Source organism: Lagenorhynchus albirostris, chromosome 11, assembly GCF_949774975.1.
Source record: "Lagenorhynchus albirostris chromosome 11, mLagAlb1.1, whole genome shotgun sequence".
NCBI classification, from domain to species: Eukaryota; Metazoa; Chordata; class Mammalia; order Artiodactyla; family Delphinidae; genus Lagenorhynchus; species Lagenorhynchus albirostris.
Genome location: NC_083105.1, coordinates 51,565,282 through 51,581,785, shown reverse-complemented (window position 1 = coordinate 51,581,785; position 16,504 = coordinate 51,565,282). Strand labels below are relative to the sequence as shown.

The following is a 16,504-nucleotide window of genomic DNA, read 5'->3' as shown; positions in this document are numbered from 1 at the left end:
TATACCATGTAAATCGCTCTAGAACCAGATGTGGCTTACAAGGTACCTTGTAACTCATCTCCTCTAAGCTATAAAGCCTTTTTTTTTTTTTCCTTGCAAAAGTCTGAGAAACTTACTGCTGTTTTCTATCAGCAGATACGACAGATGGCTGGCACATGCCTGCTTTGCTAAATGAAATGGGCCCTCTGCAGAATTACTCTTTGATTCCCTTGTGGCATGTCCACAACACCACAATGCAAAATACTACAGCATAGCAGAATCTAAACACTAAAGGTTTAAAGCTGTGGGTTTTTTTTTTTGTAGAAAATGGATTTATTCGAGTGGAATAAAATGCATCAAATATATTTTAAAAAAAGGGAGGTTTGTTAAAGCTGTGCTTTTGATATAAGTACCTTCTTTTAAAAAAATCATGCTCACAGTATGTAAACATATTCACATTCCCACTTTGAAACCATGGAACAGGGGTCAAAAAATGAGGCATTTCCTCCATTCCATGACATAAAACCACTGCAAAGGTATGATGGCAAACCCCAGGAGTACAAAGGTATGCAACTACTCGGCTGTAACTACCAACACAATCATAACTCCATTAGGAAAAAATGTGGACAGTACACATTAAGGGATTTAAATAATAATAATAAGTGTTACCATAACTTCAGAGTTGGGAGGAGGTGTTTCAGGGCATTTGGCAGTTCTTTTGAAGACGGAGAGGAAGTACTTGAATGAAAATTCACTCTCAATTGTTTTTCTTTGATTTTTGTCAAGGGGAGAAAGGAAGGAAAAAACCATTTCAATACAGGTCTCCTTAACTCAACCAGTCCAAGGGGAAATTTGAGACCTCAAACTGCAGCTAGTTTAAGGGGGCCAGTGTTACATCATATCAAACACAACGTTGCAAAAACAAGCTATCTGGAGCTTTAGGGGTATTTGAATGACGAAACTAGATTATCCAGTTGATCTTACACGTACATGCCAGTAGAGTGATTCTATTTTTTTTTAAAAATTAGCAAAACTGTGAGTCAGAGTTCGGCAAAATGGCCTGTTTCTAACTTTTCTTTTCTCCAGTGGTACTTTCCTCATTTTAAAACTGAATTTGGATACAGATACACACATGTATACTGTGGACAATTGACTTTATCGGGTTAAACTGCAGAAACGTGCTCCTTTGTTCGATGTGTGATCACTGAAAATAGAAAATATTAGAAATACTGAAGATACAGTGTAGAAAGTGAAATATTTTCCAACATGTAAGGTTAATTTAAATGTGTTCATAAACTTTACTAGCTACCTATCAATTAAAGACAACTTCTTGAATTATTGAAAAGTGCCAGAAATAACAAGAACAACCATTGTAAAGCAATTATACTCCAATACAGATGTTAAAAAAAAAAAGAAATAACAACAATAATAATACAAAATCAAGTATAAGGAAAGCCTGAGAACTTTGCCTGGATAGTTGTGTCTTTGTGAATGATTCCAGTCAGTAGCACCCAAATTCAGCTTTTTTAAAAATGTGAAGTGTAGTGTATTTACAATATTGTGGGGAGACCTTCAACATGGTGGAGGAGTAGGATGTGGAGATCACCTTCCTCCCCACAGATACATCAGAAATACATCTGCACGTGGAACAACTCCTACAGAACACCTACTGAATGCTGGCAGAAGACCTCAGACTTCCCCAAAGGCAAGAAACTCCCCACGTACCTGGGTAGGGCAAAAGAAAAAAGGAAAAACAGAGACAAAGAATAGGGACGGGACCTGCACCAGTGGGAGGGAGCCGTGGAGGAAAGGTTTCCACACACTAGGAGGCCCCTTCTCGGGTGGAGACTGCGGCGGGGTGGAGGGGGGAAGCTTCAGAGTCACGGAAGAGAGCGCAGCAACAGGGGTGCGTAGGGCAAAGCGGAGAGATTCCCGCACAGAGGATCGGTGCCGACAGGCACTCAGCAGCCCGAGAGGCTTGTCTGCTCACCCGCCACGATGGGCGGGGGCTGGGAGCTGAGGCTCCGGCTTTGGTCGGAGCGCAGGGAGAGGACTGGGGTTGGCGGCATGCACACAGCCTTAAGGGGCTAGTGCGCCACGGCTAGCCGGGAGGGAGTCTGGGAAAAAGTCTGGAGCTGCCGAAGAGGCAAGAGACCATTGTTTCAGAGACCACTGTGCGAGGAGAGGGGATTCAGAGCACCACCTAAAGGAGCTCCAGAGACGGGCACGAGCCGCAGCTATCAGCACGGACCCCAGATACGGGCATGAGACGCTAAGGGAGCCTGTGCAGCCCGCTACTGCCAGGGCCCCGGGATCCAGGGACAACTTCCCCGGGAGAACACACGGCTTGCCTCAGGCTGGTGCAACGTCATGCCGGCCTCTGGGGCTGCAGGCTCGCCCCGCGTCCGTACCCCTCCCTCCCCCCGGCCTGAGTGAGCCAGAGCCCCTGAATCAGCTGCTCCTTTAACCCCTTCCTGTCTGAGCGAAGAACAGACGCCCTCAGGTGACCTACACGCAGAGGCGGGGCCAAATCCAAAGCTGAACCTCAGGAACTGTGCGAACAAAGAAGAGAAAGGGAAATCTCTCCCAGCAGCCTCAGGAGCAGCGGATTAAAGCTCCACAATCAACTTGATGTACCCTGCATCTGTGGAATACCTGAACAGACAACGAATCAGCCCAACATTGAGGCAGTAGACTTTGGGAGCAACAGTAGCCTTGGGGTTTGCTTTCTGCATCTAATTTGTTTCTGGTGTTATGTTTATCTTAGTTTAGTATTTAGACTTTATTATCATTGGTAGATTAGTTTATTGATTTGGTTGCTCTCCTTTTTTTTTTTAATATAGATATATATATTATTATTTTCCTTTTCTCTTTTTGTGAGTGTCTATGTGTATGTTTCTTTGTGTGATTGTGTCTGTATAGGCTTTGATTTTACCATTTGGCCTAGGGTTCTGTCGTTTTTTTTTTTTTTTCTTTTAGTATAATTTTTAGCACTTGTTATCATTGGTGGATTTTTTGTTGGTTTGACTGCTCTCTTCTTTCTTTTTTTATTACTTTTTAATTTTTTTTAATTTTAATAACTTTATTTATTTTCTTTTTTTCTCCCTTTTCTTCTGAGCTGTGTGGCTGACTGGGTCTTGGTGCTCTGGCCGGGTGTCAGGCCTGTGCCTCTGAGGTGGGAGAGCCGAGTTCAGGACACTGGTCCACAAGAGACCTCCCAGCTCCACGTAATATCAAACGGCGAAAATCTCCCAGAGATCTCCATCTCAACACCAAGACCCAGCTCCACTCAACAACCAGCAAGCTAAAGTGCTGGACAATCTATGCCAAGCAATTAGCAAGACAGGAACACAACCCCACCCATTAGCAGAGAGGCTGCCTAAAATCATAATAAGGTCACAGACACCCCAAAACACACCACCAGATGTGGTCCTGCCCACCAGAATGACAAGATCCAGCCCCATCCACCAGAACACAGGCACCAGTCCCCTCCACCAGGAAGCCTACACAACCCACTGAACCAACGTAAGCCACTGGGGGAAGACACCAAATAAAACGGAAACTATGAACCTGCAGCCGGCAAAAAGGAGACCCCAAACACAGTACGGTAAGCAAAATGAGAAGACAGAGAAACACAAAGCAGATGAAGGAGCAAGGCGAAAACCCACCACACCTAACAAATGAAGAGGAAATAGGCAGTCTACCTGAAAAAGAATTCAGAGTAATGATAGATGATCCAAAATCTTGGAAATAGAATGGAGAAAATACAAGAAACATGTAACAAGGACCTAGAAGAACTAAAGATCAAACAATGATGAACAACACAATAAATGAAATTTAAAATTCTCTAGAAGGAATCAATAGCAGAATAACTAAGGCAGAAGAACGGATAAGTGACCTGGAAGATAAAATAGTGGAAATAACTACTGCAGAGCAGAATAAAGAAAAAAGAATGAAGAGAATTGAGGACAGTCTCAGAGACTTCTGGGACAACATTAAATGCACCAACATTCAAATTATAGGGGTCCCAGAAGAAGAGAAAAAGAAAGGGACTGAGGAAATATTTGAAGAGCTTATAGTTGAAATCTTTCCTAATATGGGAAAGGAAATAGTTAATCAAGTCCAGGAAGCACAGAGAGTCCCATACAGGATAAATCCAAGGAGAACCTGGCCAAGACACATATTAATCAAACTATCAAAAATTAAACACAAAGAAAAAATAAAGCAGCAAGGGATAAACAACAAATAACATACAAGGGAATCCCCCATAAGGTTACCAGCTGATCTTTCGGCAGAAACTCTGCAAGCCAGAAGGGAGTGGCAGAACATATTTAAAGTGATGACAGGGAAAAACCTACAACCAAGATTACTCTACCCAGCAAGAGTCTCATTCAGATTTGACGGAGAAATTAAAACCTTTACAGACAAGCAAAAGCTAAGAGAATTCAGCACTACCAAACCAGCTTTACAAAAATGCTAAAGGAACTTCTCGAGGCAGGAAACACAAAAGAAGGAAAAGACCTACAATAACAAACCCAAAACAATTAAGAAAATGGTAATAGGAATGTATATATCGATAATTACCTTAAATGTAAATGGATTAAATGCTCCAACCAAAAGACACAGACTGGCTGAATGGATACAAAAACAAGGCCTGTATACATCATGTCCGCAAGAGACCCACGTCAGACCTAGGGACACATACAGGCTGAAAGTGAGGGGATGGAAAAAGATACTCCATGCAAATGGAAATCAAAAGAAAGCTGGAATAGCAATTCTCATATCAGACAAAATAGACTTTAAAATAAAGACTATTACAAGAGACAAAGAAGGACACTACATAATGATCAAGGGATCAATCCAAGAAGATATAACAACTGTAAATATTTACGACCCAACATAGGAGCACCTCAATACATAAGGCAAATGCTAACAGCCATAAAATGGGTAATTGACAGTAACACAATCATAGTAGGGGATTTTAACACCCCACTTTCACCAATGGACAGATCATCCAAAATGAAAATAAATAAGGAAACACAAGCTTTAAATGATACATTAAACAAGATGGACTTAATTGATATTTATAGGACATTCCATCCAAAAACAATATAATACACTTTCTTCTCAAGCACTCATGCAGCATTCTCCAAGATAGATCATATCTTGGGTCACAAATCAAGCCTTGGTATATTTAAGAAAATTGAAATCGTATCAAGTATCTTTTCCTACCACAACGCCCTGAGACTAGACATCAATTCCTGGAAAAAATCTGTCAAAAATTCAAACACATGGAGGCTAAACAATACACTACTAAATAACCAAGAGATCACTGAGGAAATCAAAAAATACCTACAAACAAATGACAATGAAAACACGATGACCCCAAACCTATGGGAAGCAGCAAAAGCAGTTGTAAGAGGGACGTTTATAGCAATACAATCCTACCTCAAGAAACAAGAAACATCTCAAATAAACAACCTAACGTTACACCTAAAGCAATCAGAGAAAGAAGAACAAAAAATACCCCCAAAGTTAGCAGTAGGAAAGAAATCATAAAGATCAGATCAGAAATAAATGTAAAAGAAATGAAGCAAATGATAGCACAGATCAATAACATTAAAAGCTGGTTCTTTGAGAAGATAAACAAAATTGATAAACCATTAGCCAGACTCACCAAGAAAAAAAGGGAGAAGACTCAAATCAATAGAATTAGAAATGAAAAAGGAGAAGTAACAACTGACACTGCAGAAATACAAAGGATCATGGGAGATTACTACAAGCAACTATATGCCAATAAAATGGACAACCTGGAAGAAATGGAAAAATTCTTAGAAAAGCACAACCTTCTGAGACTGAACCAGGAAGAAATAGAAAATATAAACAGACCAATCATAAGCACTGAAATTGAGAATGTGATTAAAAATCTTCCAACAAACAAAAGCCCAGGACCAGATGGCTTCACAGGCGAATTCTATCAAACACTTGGAGAAGAGGTAACACCTATCCTTCTCAAACTCTTCCAAAATATAGCAGAGAGAGGAACACTCCCAAACTCAATCTATGAGGCCACCATCACCCTGATACAAAAACCAGACAAAGATGTCACAAAGAAAGAACACCACAGGGCAATATCACTGATGAACAGAGATGCAAAAATCCTCAACAAAATACTCACAAACAGAATCCAACAGCACATTACAAGGATCATAAACCATGATCAAGTGGGCTTTATCCCAGGAATGCAAGGATTCTTCAATATACGCAAATCAATCAACGTGATACACCATATTAACAAACATGGATAAAAACAATATGATCACCTCAATAGATGCAGAAACAGCTTTCAACAAAATTTAATACCCATTTATGATAAAAATCCTCCAGAACGTAGGTAAAGAGGGAACTTACCTCAACATAATAAAGGCCATGTATGACAATCCCACAGCCAACATTGTTCTTAATGATGAAAAAAAATGAAACCATTTCTACTAAGATCAGGAACAAGACAAGGTGCCCATTCTCACCACTACTATTCAACAAAGTTTTGGAAGTTTTAGTCACAGCAATCAGAGAAAAAAAGAAATAAAAGGAATCCAAATCAGAAAAGAAGAAGCAAAGCTGTCACTGTTTGCAGATGACAGGTACTATACATAGAGAATCCTAAAGATTCTACCGGAAAACTACTAGATCTAATCAATGAATTTGGTAAAGTAGCAGGATACTAAATTAATGCACAGAAATCTCTGGCATTCCTATACACTGATGATGAAAAATCTGAAAGAGAAATTAAGGAAACATTCCCATTTACCACTGCAACAAAAAGAATAAAATATCTAGGAATAAACCTACCTAGGGAGACAAAAGACCTGCGTGCAGAAGACTGTAAGACACTGATGAAAGAAATTAAAGATGATACAAACAGATGGAGAGATGTACCATGTTCTTGCATTGGAAGAATCAACATTGTGAAAATGACTCTACTACCCAAAGCAATCTACAAATTCAATGCAATCCCTATCAAACTACCACTGGCATATTTCACAGAACTAGAACAAAAAATTGCACAATTTGTATGCAAACACAAAAGATCCTGAATAGCCAAAGCAAACTTGACAAGAAAAACAGAGCTGGAGGAATCAGGCTCCCAGACTTCACAGTATACCACAAAGCTACAGTAATCAAGACAGTATGGTACAGGCACAGAAACAGAAATATAGGTCAATGGAACAGGATAGAAAGGCCAGAGATAAACCCATGCACATATGATCACCTTATCTTTGATAAAGGAGGCAAGAATATACAATGGAGAAAAGAGAGCCTCTTCAATAAGTGGTGCTGGGAAAACTGGACAGCTACCTGTAAAAGAATGAAATTAGAACACTCCCTAACACCATACACAAAAATAAACTCAAAATGCATTAAAGACCTAAATATAAGGCCAGACACTTTAAAACTCTTAGAGGAAAACATAGGCAGAACATTCTGACATAAACCACAGCAAGATCCTTTTTGACCCACCTTCTAGAGAAATGGAAATAAAAACAAAAATAAACAAATGGGACCTAATGTAACTTAAAAGCTTTTGCACAGCAAACGAAACCATAAATGAGACGAAAAAACAACCTTCAGAATGGGAGAAAATATTTGCAAATGAAGCAACTGACAAAGGATTAATCTCCAAAATTTATAAGCAGCTCATGCAGCTCAATATCAAAAAAACCAACAACCCAATCAAAAAATGTGCTGAAGACCTAAATAGACATTTCTGCAAAGAAGATATACAGATTGCCAACAAACACATGAAAGGACGCTCAACATCACTAATCATTAGAGAAATGCAAATCAAAACTACAATGAGGGATCACCTCACACCGGTCAGAATGGCCATCATCAAAAAATCTACAAACAATAAATGCTGGATTGGGTGTGGAGAACAGGGAACCCTCTTGCACTGTTGGTGGGAATGTCAATTGATACAGCCACTATGGAGAACAGTATGGAGATTCCTTAAAAACTAAAAATAGAACTACCATATGACCCAGCAATCCCACTACTGGGCCTTTACCCTGAGAAAACCATAATTCAAAAAGAGTCATGTACCACAATGTTCATTGCAGCTCTGTTTACAATAGCCAGGACATAAAAACAACCTAACTGTCCATCGACAGACGAATGGATAAAGAAGATGTGGCACATATATACAATGAATATTACTCAGCTATAAAAAGAAACGAAACTGAGTTATTTGTAATGAGGTGAGGTGGATGGACCTAAGGTCTGTCATACATAGTGAAGTAAGTCTGAAAGAGAAAAACAAATGTCATATGCTAACACATATATATGGAATCTTAAAAAGAAAATGGTTCTGAGGAAACTGGAGCAGGACAGGAATAAAGACGCAGACATAGAGAACGGACTTGAGGACATGGGGAGGGGGAAGGGAAAGCTGGGATGAAGTGAGAGTCGCATGGACATATATACACTACCAAATGTAAAGTAGATAGCTAGTGGGAAGCAGCCACAAGCACAGGGAGATCAGCTCAGTGCTTTGTGACCACCTAGAGGGGTGGGATACGGAGGGTGGGAGGATGCAAGAGAGGAGATATGGGGAGGTATGTATATGTATAGCTGATTCACTTTGTTATAAAGCAGAAACTAACACACCATTGTAAAGCAATTATACTCCAATAAAGCTGTTTAAAAAAATAAAATACTGTAGTGCACACTTAAAAAAAACAATATAGTGTTAGTTTTAGGTGTACAGCAAAGTGGTTCAGATATATAGATTCTTTTTCAGATTCTTTTCCATTATAGGTTACTACAAGATATTGAATATAGTTCCCTGTGCTATACAGTAGGTCCTTGTTGTTTGTCTCAAATTTAGGGGAAAATTAGAATAAGGAATGCCTCATTGAAAAATATCAACTATTGTTAAGTTATGTACAGTAATAAAGAGTATTTTCACTTTAATTACCAAAAATCCTTTAAGCCTCAGCCTCTGTAGTAGAAATTCTTCTCTAATCTAAAGGGCTTGAGATGTGCCACACCTAGAGAAGCCCGCACGCCACAACAAAGAAGAATCCACACGCCACATCGAAGACCCAGTGCAGCCAAAAAAAAAGCCTTGAGAAGGAGCATGTCAGAAAATGAATATTTTAAATTGCAGATAAAGTAGAGACAGGGTTTTCCATGGAAAATGAGGATTACAGGGAGAGGAAGAGGCCAAGGAATCGGATTTCAGGCAGGAAAGCTTTGCAAAGCAGATTTTGGGAGATAAAGAGGAGACGGGGTTGTCCATGGAAAATGAGGATTACAGCAAGAGGAAGAGGCCAGGGAATTGGATTTCAGGCAGGAAAGCTTTGCAAAGCAGATTTTTGAAGATTTCATAAGAAACTGGTAGGTAAGAATAAGGTAAACATTAGCAAATTTGGGCTACATAGGTTACAATCAGCCATGAAATCAAATTCTTTTACCATTTTGTGAGTGATATGTAGTGGATAAATGATACTGGATAATAAATGAAATAAACTATTTACAATACAGAACATCGTACAATTTTAAACTCTAAAGTACAACTTTTTACATGTGTTTAATGTAAAATAATTTTTAAAATTACAAACCAATACACATTCACTGTGGAAAAAACCAAAACATAATACATGTAGATATAACTAATGTGAACACCTTGGAGGATTAGACTTTTATCAGACATGTTTTCCTATGTCTCCCCACATATTTTGTAATGGAACCAAACAGAATATACTGTTATAGACGACTGACTTAATTTGTCATGAACATCCTTCCTTAGCATTGAGTGGATGTCTAGAATATTCTTATTAATGCTTCTTGCCACTATCACAGACCTCTAGGTTCTGCCGTTTTTCACTTTTATAAATAGCATGACCAGGAACAGGCTTGCACCAAAAACTTTATTCATATCCATGATTATTTCCTTAGGAGGAATCTCTGGAAGTAAAATTTCCTAGTCAAGGGATCTATGTCAAGCCTTTTGCCATCAAAGTCAAATTGCCCTGCAGAAAGGCTAACATACGCATCAGCTACAAATAAGTATGCATAATTCTCCACATACTAAAAACACTTTTAAAAAACTTGACCAATGTGATGTGAGGAAATAATTCTCACTGTACTTTTTATTTGCATTTGTTTGAAGTAGAACATGAAAGTTATTTTAAATGGCTCCAAGAACCCCTTGGGTTACTGGACAATACTTTATTGGAAGTAGATAACACCTACTGCCTCTGCTAGATCTTAATCCTAAAGTTATTTTAACTTTTCCCACATGTTTCCAAAACACTTAAATATTAAGTTTAAAATTTCATTAATCAGCTATGTATTTTGCTTGTGTTGAAATCCCTAAATGTTTGATATTCTTTTGAATGAAATAACTAGATAATGGAATGAACTTTTCATTTTCCATGTAGATATTTTGACGTGGTTTGGCTTTAGCCAAAGATGCCTTTCAAAATACCTAATTGACATTGAAGTCATTTTTCCCATATTCAAAATTTCCATGCATTTCAAAAATTATGGTGCTGGAATCACAGAACTTTATTGGCATTAGTCAAATTTAAATAATATTTTAAAACATCTTGCTGTTTGGCATTGTGTAGATCCTTTCCCCCTTCCCAGTACGCCACACTGCTCCAAAAAAAACATACCAGATTTCACACAGTTACCTGTGGTAACCTATCTGGAGCAGACTGGACATAGAGAGTAAGATAACTGAGGTGCTAATATTGGCCTGCATAATCCACATGGGTAATCAACACCTAAACAAGAGAGGGAAAGATTCTAGAAGCTTCATCTCCATGCCAGTTCTACCATCTTCTCTAATCCCCTACAAGAAATAGTCCTGAGATTGTTTGATATGCAATCCATTTTGTACTCAACAATATGCCAACGTTTGCAAAGGGGAGAGAGCATGGAACTTAAGTCTTTGCTTCAAATTTCATTCTTCAGAAGACAAACTCAGAGGAAAAATAAATAAATTGATCAATTTATTGGAGCTACTGACATTTTCTACTTCAAGTGCAGTTACTGAACCCTTTAAGCTAAGGAGGGGTGCAAGTCAAACTACCTTCTAATGGTTCTTACAAATCCATTTTCTTTAGAAGTAAAGAAAATGTTCTCTTTAAAAATATTGATCCCAGCTGACAAGTGGTCAAACACAATAGATTCAGGTGAAAAAGAAAAGGCGATAATAAAAGGTCATTCACTGATTTATTACTGATTTCATAATATTTCAAAATTAGTTGTCCATAAAGTATCTATGAAGAGGAAACTGTAGAAAAAAAAAAAAAAAGAGGAATACTCTCCCTATAGAGCAACAGGAGCCTCAGTGAACTTATCTGCAGAATGGGGGTATTAGAATAGATGACCTTCCTGTTAGGAACTTTGGTGGATCCAGAACATCTATTCCTTTATGACAATGGAAGTGTTGAAGGGTCTAGATTTGATCTGTTTTAGAAAGGAAAAATGAGAGAACAGACGTGAAGGAAAAAAGGCAGCTAAAATGGTCACGCCCATACTACAACAGGTAATTAGAGGGAACACTAGTGGTGTCTCAATTCAAAATAGCTACTTTTTATAAAGTGTTTTCTGGATCACATTCTTTATGAAGATATCCATTTAAACAGTTTTAGAATAAAAAGACCTGAAAATGTGACTTTAATTATAACTACAATGATTTTCCTAAGTAGATACACTTTACCAACTAACGAGCAAAAGAATTTACTTACCATTTGTCCTCTAGAGTAAATTCTCCAACTGCACAAAAGAAACTAAACTCACATAATGTTTATTCTCCCTTTCCTTCCCAAATTAGGTCATTTATGTAATACTGAACCTCTACAAAAGGTAACATACAAAAGATGCTAATGTGCTAAGAAATAAAAGGAACACTTCATAAAAATATAGTGGTTTTCTTTTTCCATATGAAAGTATTTAAAAAACAGTAGCTTGCAATATGTTACAAACATTCTTATATGATACTTTCTGAGTCTGTGAATTCTTGCCAGAAATATATAGTGTTCACATCATTCCAGTGAATAACACTCAACATACCAATTTTTTTCAAAGGCACAATGTCAAAAATACTTATCGACTTTAAAATTTGTTTTTTCTGTAGTATATACCAACCACCTGTGACATTGTTCTAAACAATGACATTGTTGTAAACAATGTCACAGGTGGTTGGTATATACTACAGAAAAAACTCTTAAATATTATGCTAAATTTCAATGTCAGTGAACACAGAAAAAAAAGTAATGTTGGTATTTGAGGTCATATTTCCAGCAGCCTGAAGACATTGAGACTTATCAAAATAGTGATCTTAGGCACTTTGCCTACCCCTTTCTTTTGGGAATCTTTAATTTATGTGACATGTTTAAATAAATGGGAGTTAACTCTTCATATGCTTTGGGAAATTACATAAAAATCACTCTTAAAATGGTAAAAAATGTAGCCGACTACACACTATATAGTATTATTTCTACCTGCCATCAGGTGCTGTAAATATTAAAGGGTAATTTTCTTCAACCTTTCTGGTTAACATAACTCACCTGCCCTTCAGCTTGCCAGGTGAAATTCATGGAATGGATATTGACAGGAATGGCTGGCATTCTCTGTTGTGCTCTTCTGAAATCATGTGTAAAAGGGGCCATTTTCCCCTCTGAAACAATCAAGATATCTTCTTCAAATCCTGGTTTTAAAAAAACAAATAAAACTATCAAACTAGCTGGACTTAAAAGCATCCAAATGAGAACTTGCACGCAAAAAGAACACCAAAGAATTAGTAATGGGTCATTTCTTTTCACAAGGCACCTGCCTTCGTACCAACTGATATTCCTGTGGGTGATAAGAATGATGCCAAAGACGCATGCTTTCGGGGAAAAGGAGTGGACGTGGAGTTAACTGGTGCTAGCAAATGCTGGGTCCACCTAAAAACGCAGGATTGTAGAAACTAGCAACAGCATGATCAGAACACTAGATCAGCTTAGGTTTCTTGAGAGAGAAGTTTATACGCTTTTAGATGGAAAATAGCTAATTAAAAGGGAGAGACCAATCTTCCTTGGAAATTAAGCTTTGAAAACATACTAAATGTATGCATCTCTCCTCCTTTAATGGAAAAGCTGGACAGAGAGTGAAGACCCAGGCAGGGGAAGAAGCAGAAGCTCCCGTGTTAGGCGCGAAACCTTACCTATGAGCACTCTCGCCTGGTGAGCATCGATCCACAGGTACAGGCTTTCCTCCGGCGGCTGCCCGACCTCCGCCCGCAGCACCAGCAGGCACGGGAGGATGCTCCAGAATCGGAGCGCGGCGGCAGGGAAGGCGCCTCTCCGGGCCATACTACTCCGGACCTCCTGGCTGGTGGCTCTCGCAGCTGAAACTCCTGCCGCACCTACCCAACCTGCAGCCGTTAAGCTGTCTCTCAACCGGAGCCGTTCCCGCGTAGTCAGCTGGGCGTGTAGCCTCTCGGCTCTGATGCGAGTGAGCCCGGGTGAGCGCGAGGAGGAAGAGAAGGGAGTGGAAGAACCGGCGAGAGCGGGGCAAGACCGGGGGCGGGGGCGGGGGCGCAGGAGGAACAGGGGAGAGCAGAGACGCAAGACTGGCAAAGCAGGAGATGCCAGCCCGCCGAGCGAGGCCAACAGTCAGAGGGTTAAATACAGCGGGAGAGGAAGAGCGGGAAGGGCCAGCGCAAGTGCGGTGCGAAAGAGGAGGCACTCGGCCCAGTCGGCCGCCACTGGGCGGCGCTGGGGAGACGCACGGGGGTGGGGCGGCAGGGGACCCCGGAGGCCGCGTCCACGCCGCTGTGCGCCGCGTGGGAGCACGCACGAAAGGCGCACGTGGTGGAGGGAGATGCGGAGAAGGGCGCTCAAAGGCGCCTCTGGGAAGTCCCTCGCTTCTGCCTCTGGCCAGACGAGGCATGAATGGAGGGAAGTGGGGTGAACTGACTTCACAGGGCTTAACTGAGCGCAGGTGATGATGATGATAACTCCCAGTTGTACTCCGGGGCTAAATGAAGGCGCATATTCCTCCACTTCTCCCTTTCCGCTACTGCCATTCTTCCCTCTGCAAACCCTATCCTCATCCATCCGCGCTAAGCTGACACGGCGCATTCCCATCCATTTAAAACCCAAGACTCGACCGTCCAGTGGTTCCCTGATGGCTGGCGCTCAGGTTGGCGGGGGCGTGGGGTTTCATTGCCACTTGCCTGACACCATGGAGGATGCTTTTTAACAGCTGTGGAGGCTCTTCTCCCTGATCACCGGAAGCACTTGGAAGAGTTCCCTGAGCTCTGGATGACAGGCTTACCTGACCTGCTGGGGTAGGGCTCCCAAAAGTTGTGAATATCTTCATAGTTGCCGGTATTTTAAGAAATTTGGAGGCGTGCCGCGCTGGTACTGAAATCGCAGGCGCTTTAGAGCAACACCAAGGATCTGGCCTTGCCTGTGGGAAGAGTAGGTGGCTGGCAGTGGGCTCCAGCCCAGCCACACCGACTCGACCCCAGCAGAGAGGATTTGTTTTGCCCCCTGCCTAATCCCTTGGATGAGCAATGAAAACGGAAGCAAAGGTTTAAAAAAATTTTTTTAACTTAGATTTCAGACTCAGAAAAGAGTTGTTTACTTCTGTATTTTTTGGCATCCGAATGCTGGACAAATGTCCCAAGGATTGAGCATCTGGGGCTGGGCGTGTTGTTTCACCCAGTCCCTTGCAGAAGTGGATACCTCAAGAGGGGAGAGCAAACCGGCAACAACGGAAGAGAAGCGGAACACGTGCATGAATTCAGCTAAGCGTTGGGTCATGAGAAGTTACTAAAAAGAACAGAATATGTGTATTTCCAATTATGAAATATTTTCAACCGTGCAACTGTTGATCTTTGAAAAGAACTAGACGAAATCTACAATGGATTTGAACTTTGTGTTTTAATTGTAAAAGTACTTTAAAGTGCTTACTTAAACCTCACAAGTCTTTTAAATAGGTACTATTATTATTCCCATTTTATTGACGGGGAAACAAGGCTCAAAAAGATCCAGTAAGTTAGTTGACTGTGGTTACCCAGTGGTAACTATGGTTATTTACCGGGTCAGAGGCAGAGTCAGGGTTCAAATTTCCAGGCACTCTGGTTTCAAAGCCTATTCTCTTAACCACTGTACCTCCACTGATAAGTAAATCATAATTAAGTCTGCTTGCATCCAAAGCTTCACAGCCATTCTTCTTTACAATAACATTTACCTCTTTTCAAAGATTTCATGAGTTTTTATTTCAGTGAATATTCATTTATGTAATGTATTCATATACATTCCGAAACCTTTAAAGCACTTTAGCATTGTAATGCCAGTTGTCCCCCAGTTAAAGATAATACTTTTGCAACACAATGGACATTTTCCTTTACTCCAGAAAGTTGTCGTTTTAATTGAAAATATATTTTTCCCTCAGTAGTGTTCAAACCCCTACGGCTCTTGATGCAAGGACGCCCTCTACAGGTTGTTCTAATCAAATACTAACTGAGAAATAGCCTTCATAAAATTTACTTTTTATGTAGAGAAAAAGAGGGACTAAATTCTCCCTAATTCACCTTCCCCTGAGTGAGGTCTTTCTGCAACAGTTGAATTTGGTGTTGGTGATACTGGTAGTATATCGTGCTGTAAGGAATTTTTTTTTCCAGAACAACGGGTCTCTGTTCGCTTCTCCCCAGCAGTGGACACTTACAAAAATTACATTTTATGATAGAGAAAAGTGTCATTTAAAAATATTGGATTTGGGCTCTTTTGGGTTTTAAAGGGAAGGAAGGAACCAGTCAGCTATTTTCAAGAGTAATATGGTGTCTCTTTGGGGGGAAGGTCCATCTAAGAGTTGAATCAGGCTGGACTCTCCCTTCTATTGTTAAAGAGCAAAGAGGCTTTTTCATTCAGAAAAAAGTCATGTTTTAACATTTCTCTGCTCAAATAGAAATGCAACAATATTTGCACATGATAAAATGTTGGAAATAATATGCTAGGAGGTGTTGCGAGTTAACTTCATTTAGTTGAAAATCCGACCATTTATTTTTCCAGTCCATTATCCTTCCTTTCCTTGTGTAATTAATTCTTGTGAATTACATTTGCAGGCAACTTCATGTATTTGTTCATTAACTCATTCACTCATTCAACAAATATTTATTAAACACCCATTTTGTGCAAGACACTGTCCTAGAAACAACAGGAGAGACAAAGCCAGTGAAAAATATCACGAAACTACATGAGAAACAAAACACGATCCCAGCCCTTGAAGACCACTGGAGCTATTTAAATGAATAAGATAAGTACCCAAGTAACCGTAATTCAAGGCAGAATACAGTGATTGTTGATAAGACAAAAGGACTGGAAATTCAAAGGAGAAATCTCATATCTGGGATTCTGAAAGTTTTATAGTTCATTCATTCATTCATTAAAAAAAACACTGACTGTGTGTCTGATGTATGCACTGTACAGGTACAGGGGATAGGAAGGCAAGTAAAAAG

The 16,504-nt window shown here is 39.9% G+C and overlaps 1 protein-coding gene across 1 annotated transcript in view; it reads right to left on the bottom strand.

Moving 5' to 3' along the window:
• The window catches only part of WIF1 (WNT inhibitory factor 1), an 86,697-nt gene extending 73,261 nt beyond the window's left edge, over positions 1 to 13,436 (bottom strand). Inside the window, exons 1-2 of the mRNA XM_060165548.1 lie at positions 13,202 to 13,436; positions 12,564 to 12,703 (exon numbers count right to left, since the gene is read on the bottom strand). Of these exons, the coding sequence (XP_060021531.1) occupies positions 12,564 to 12,703; positions 13,202 to 13,349 (288 nt within the window). The 5' untranslated portion in view covers positions 13,350 to 13,436. The remainder of the gene's footprint in view (positions 1 to 12,563; positions 12,704 to 13,201) is intronic.
• Between the last annotated feature and the right edge of the window lie 3,068 nt (positions 13,437 to 16,504).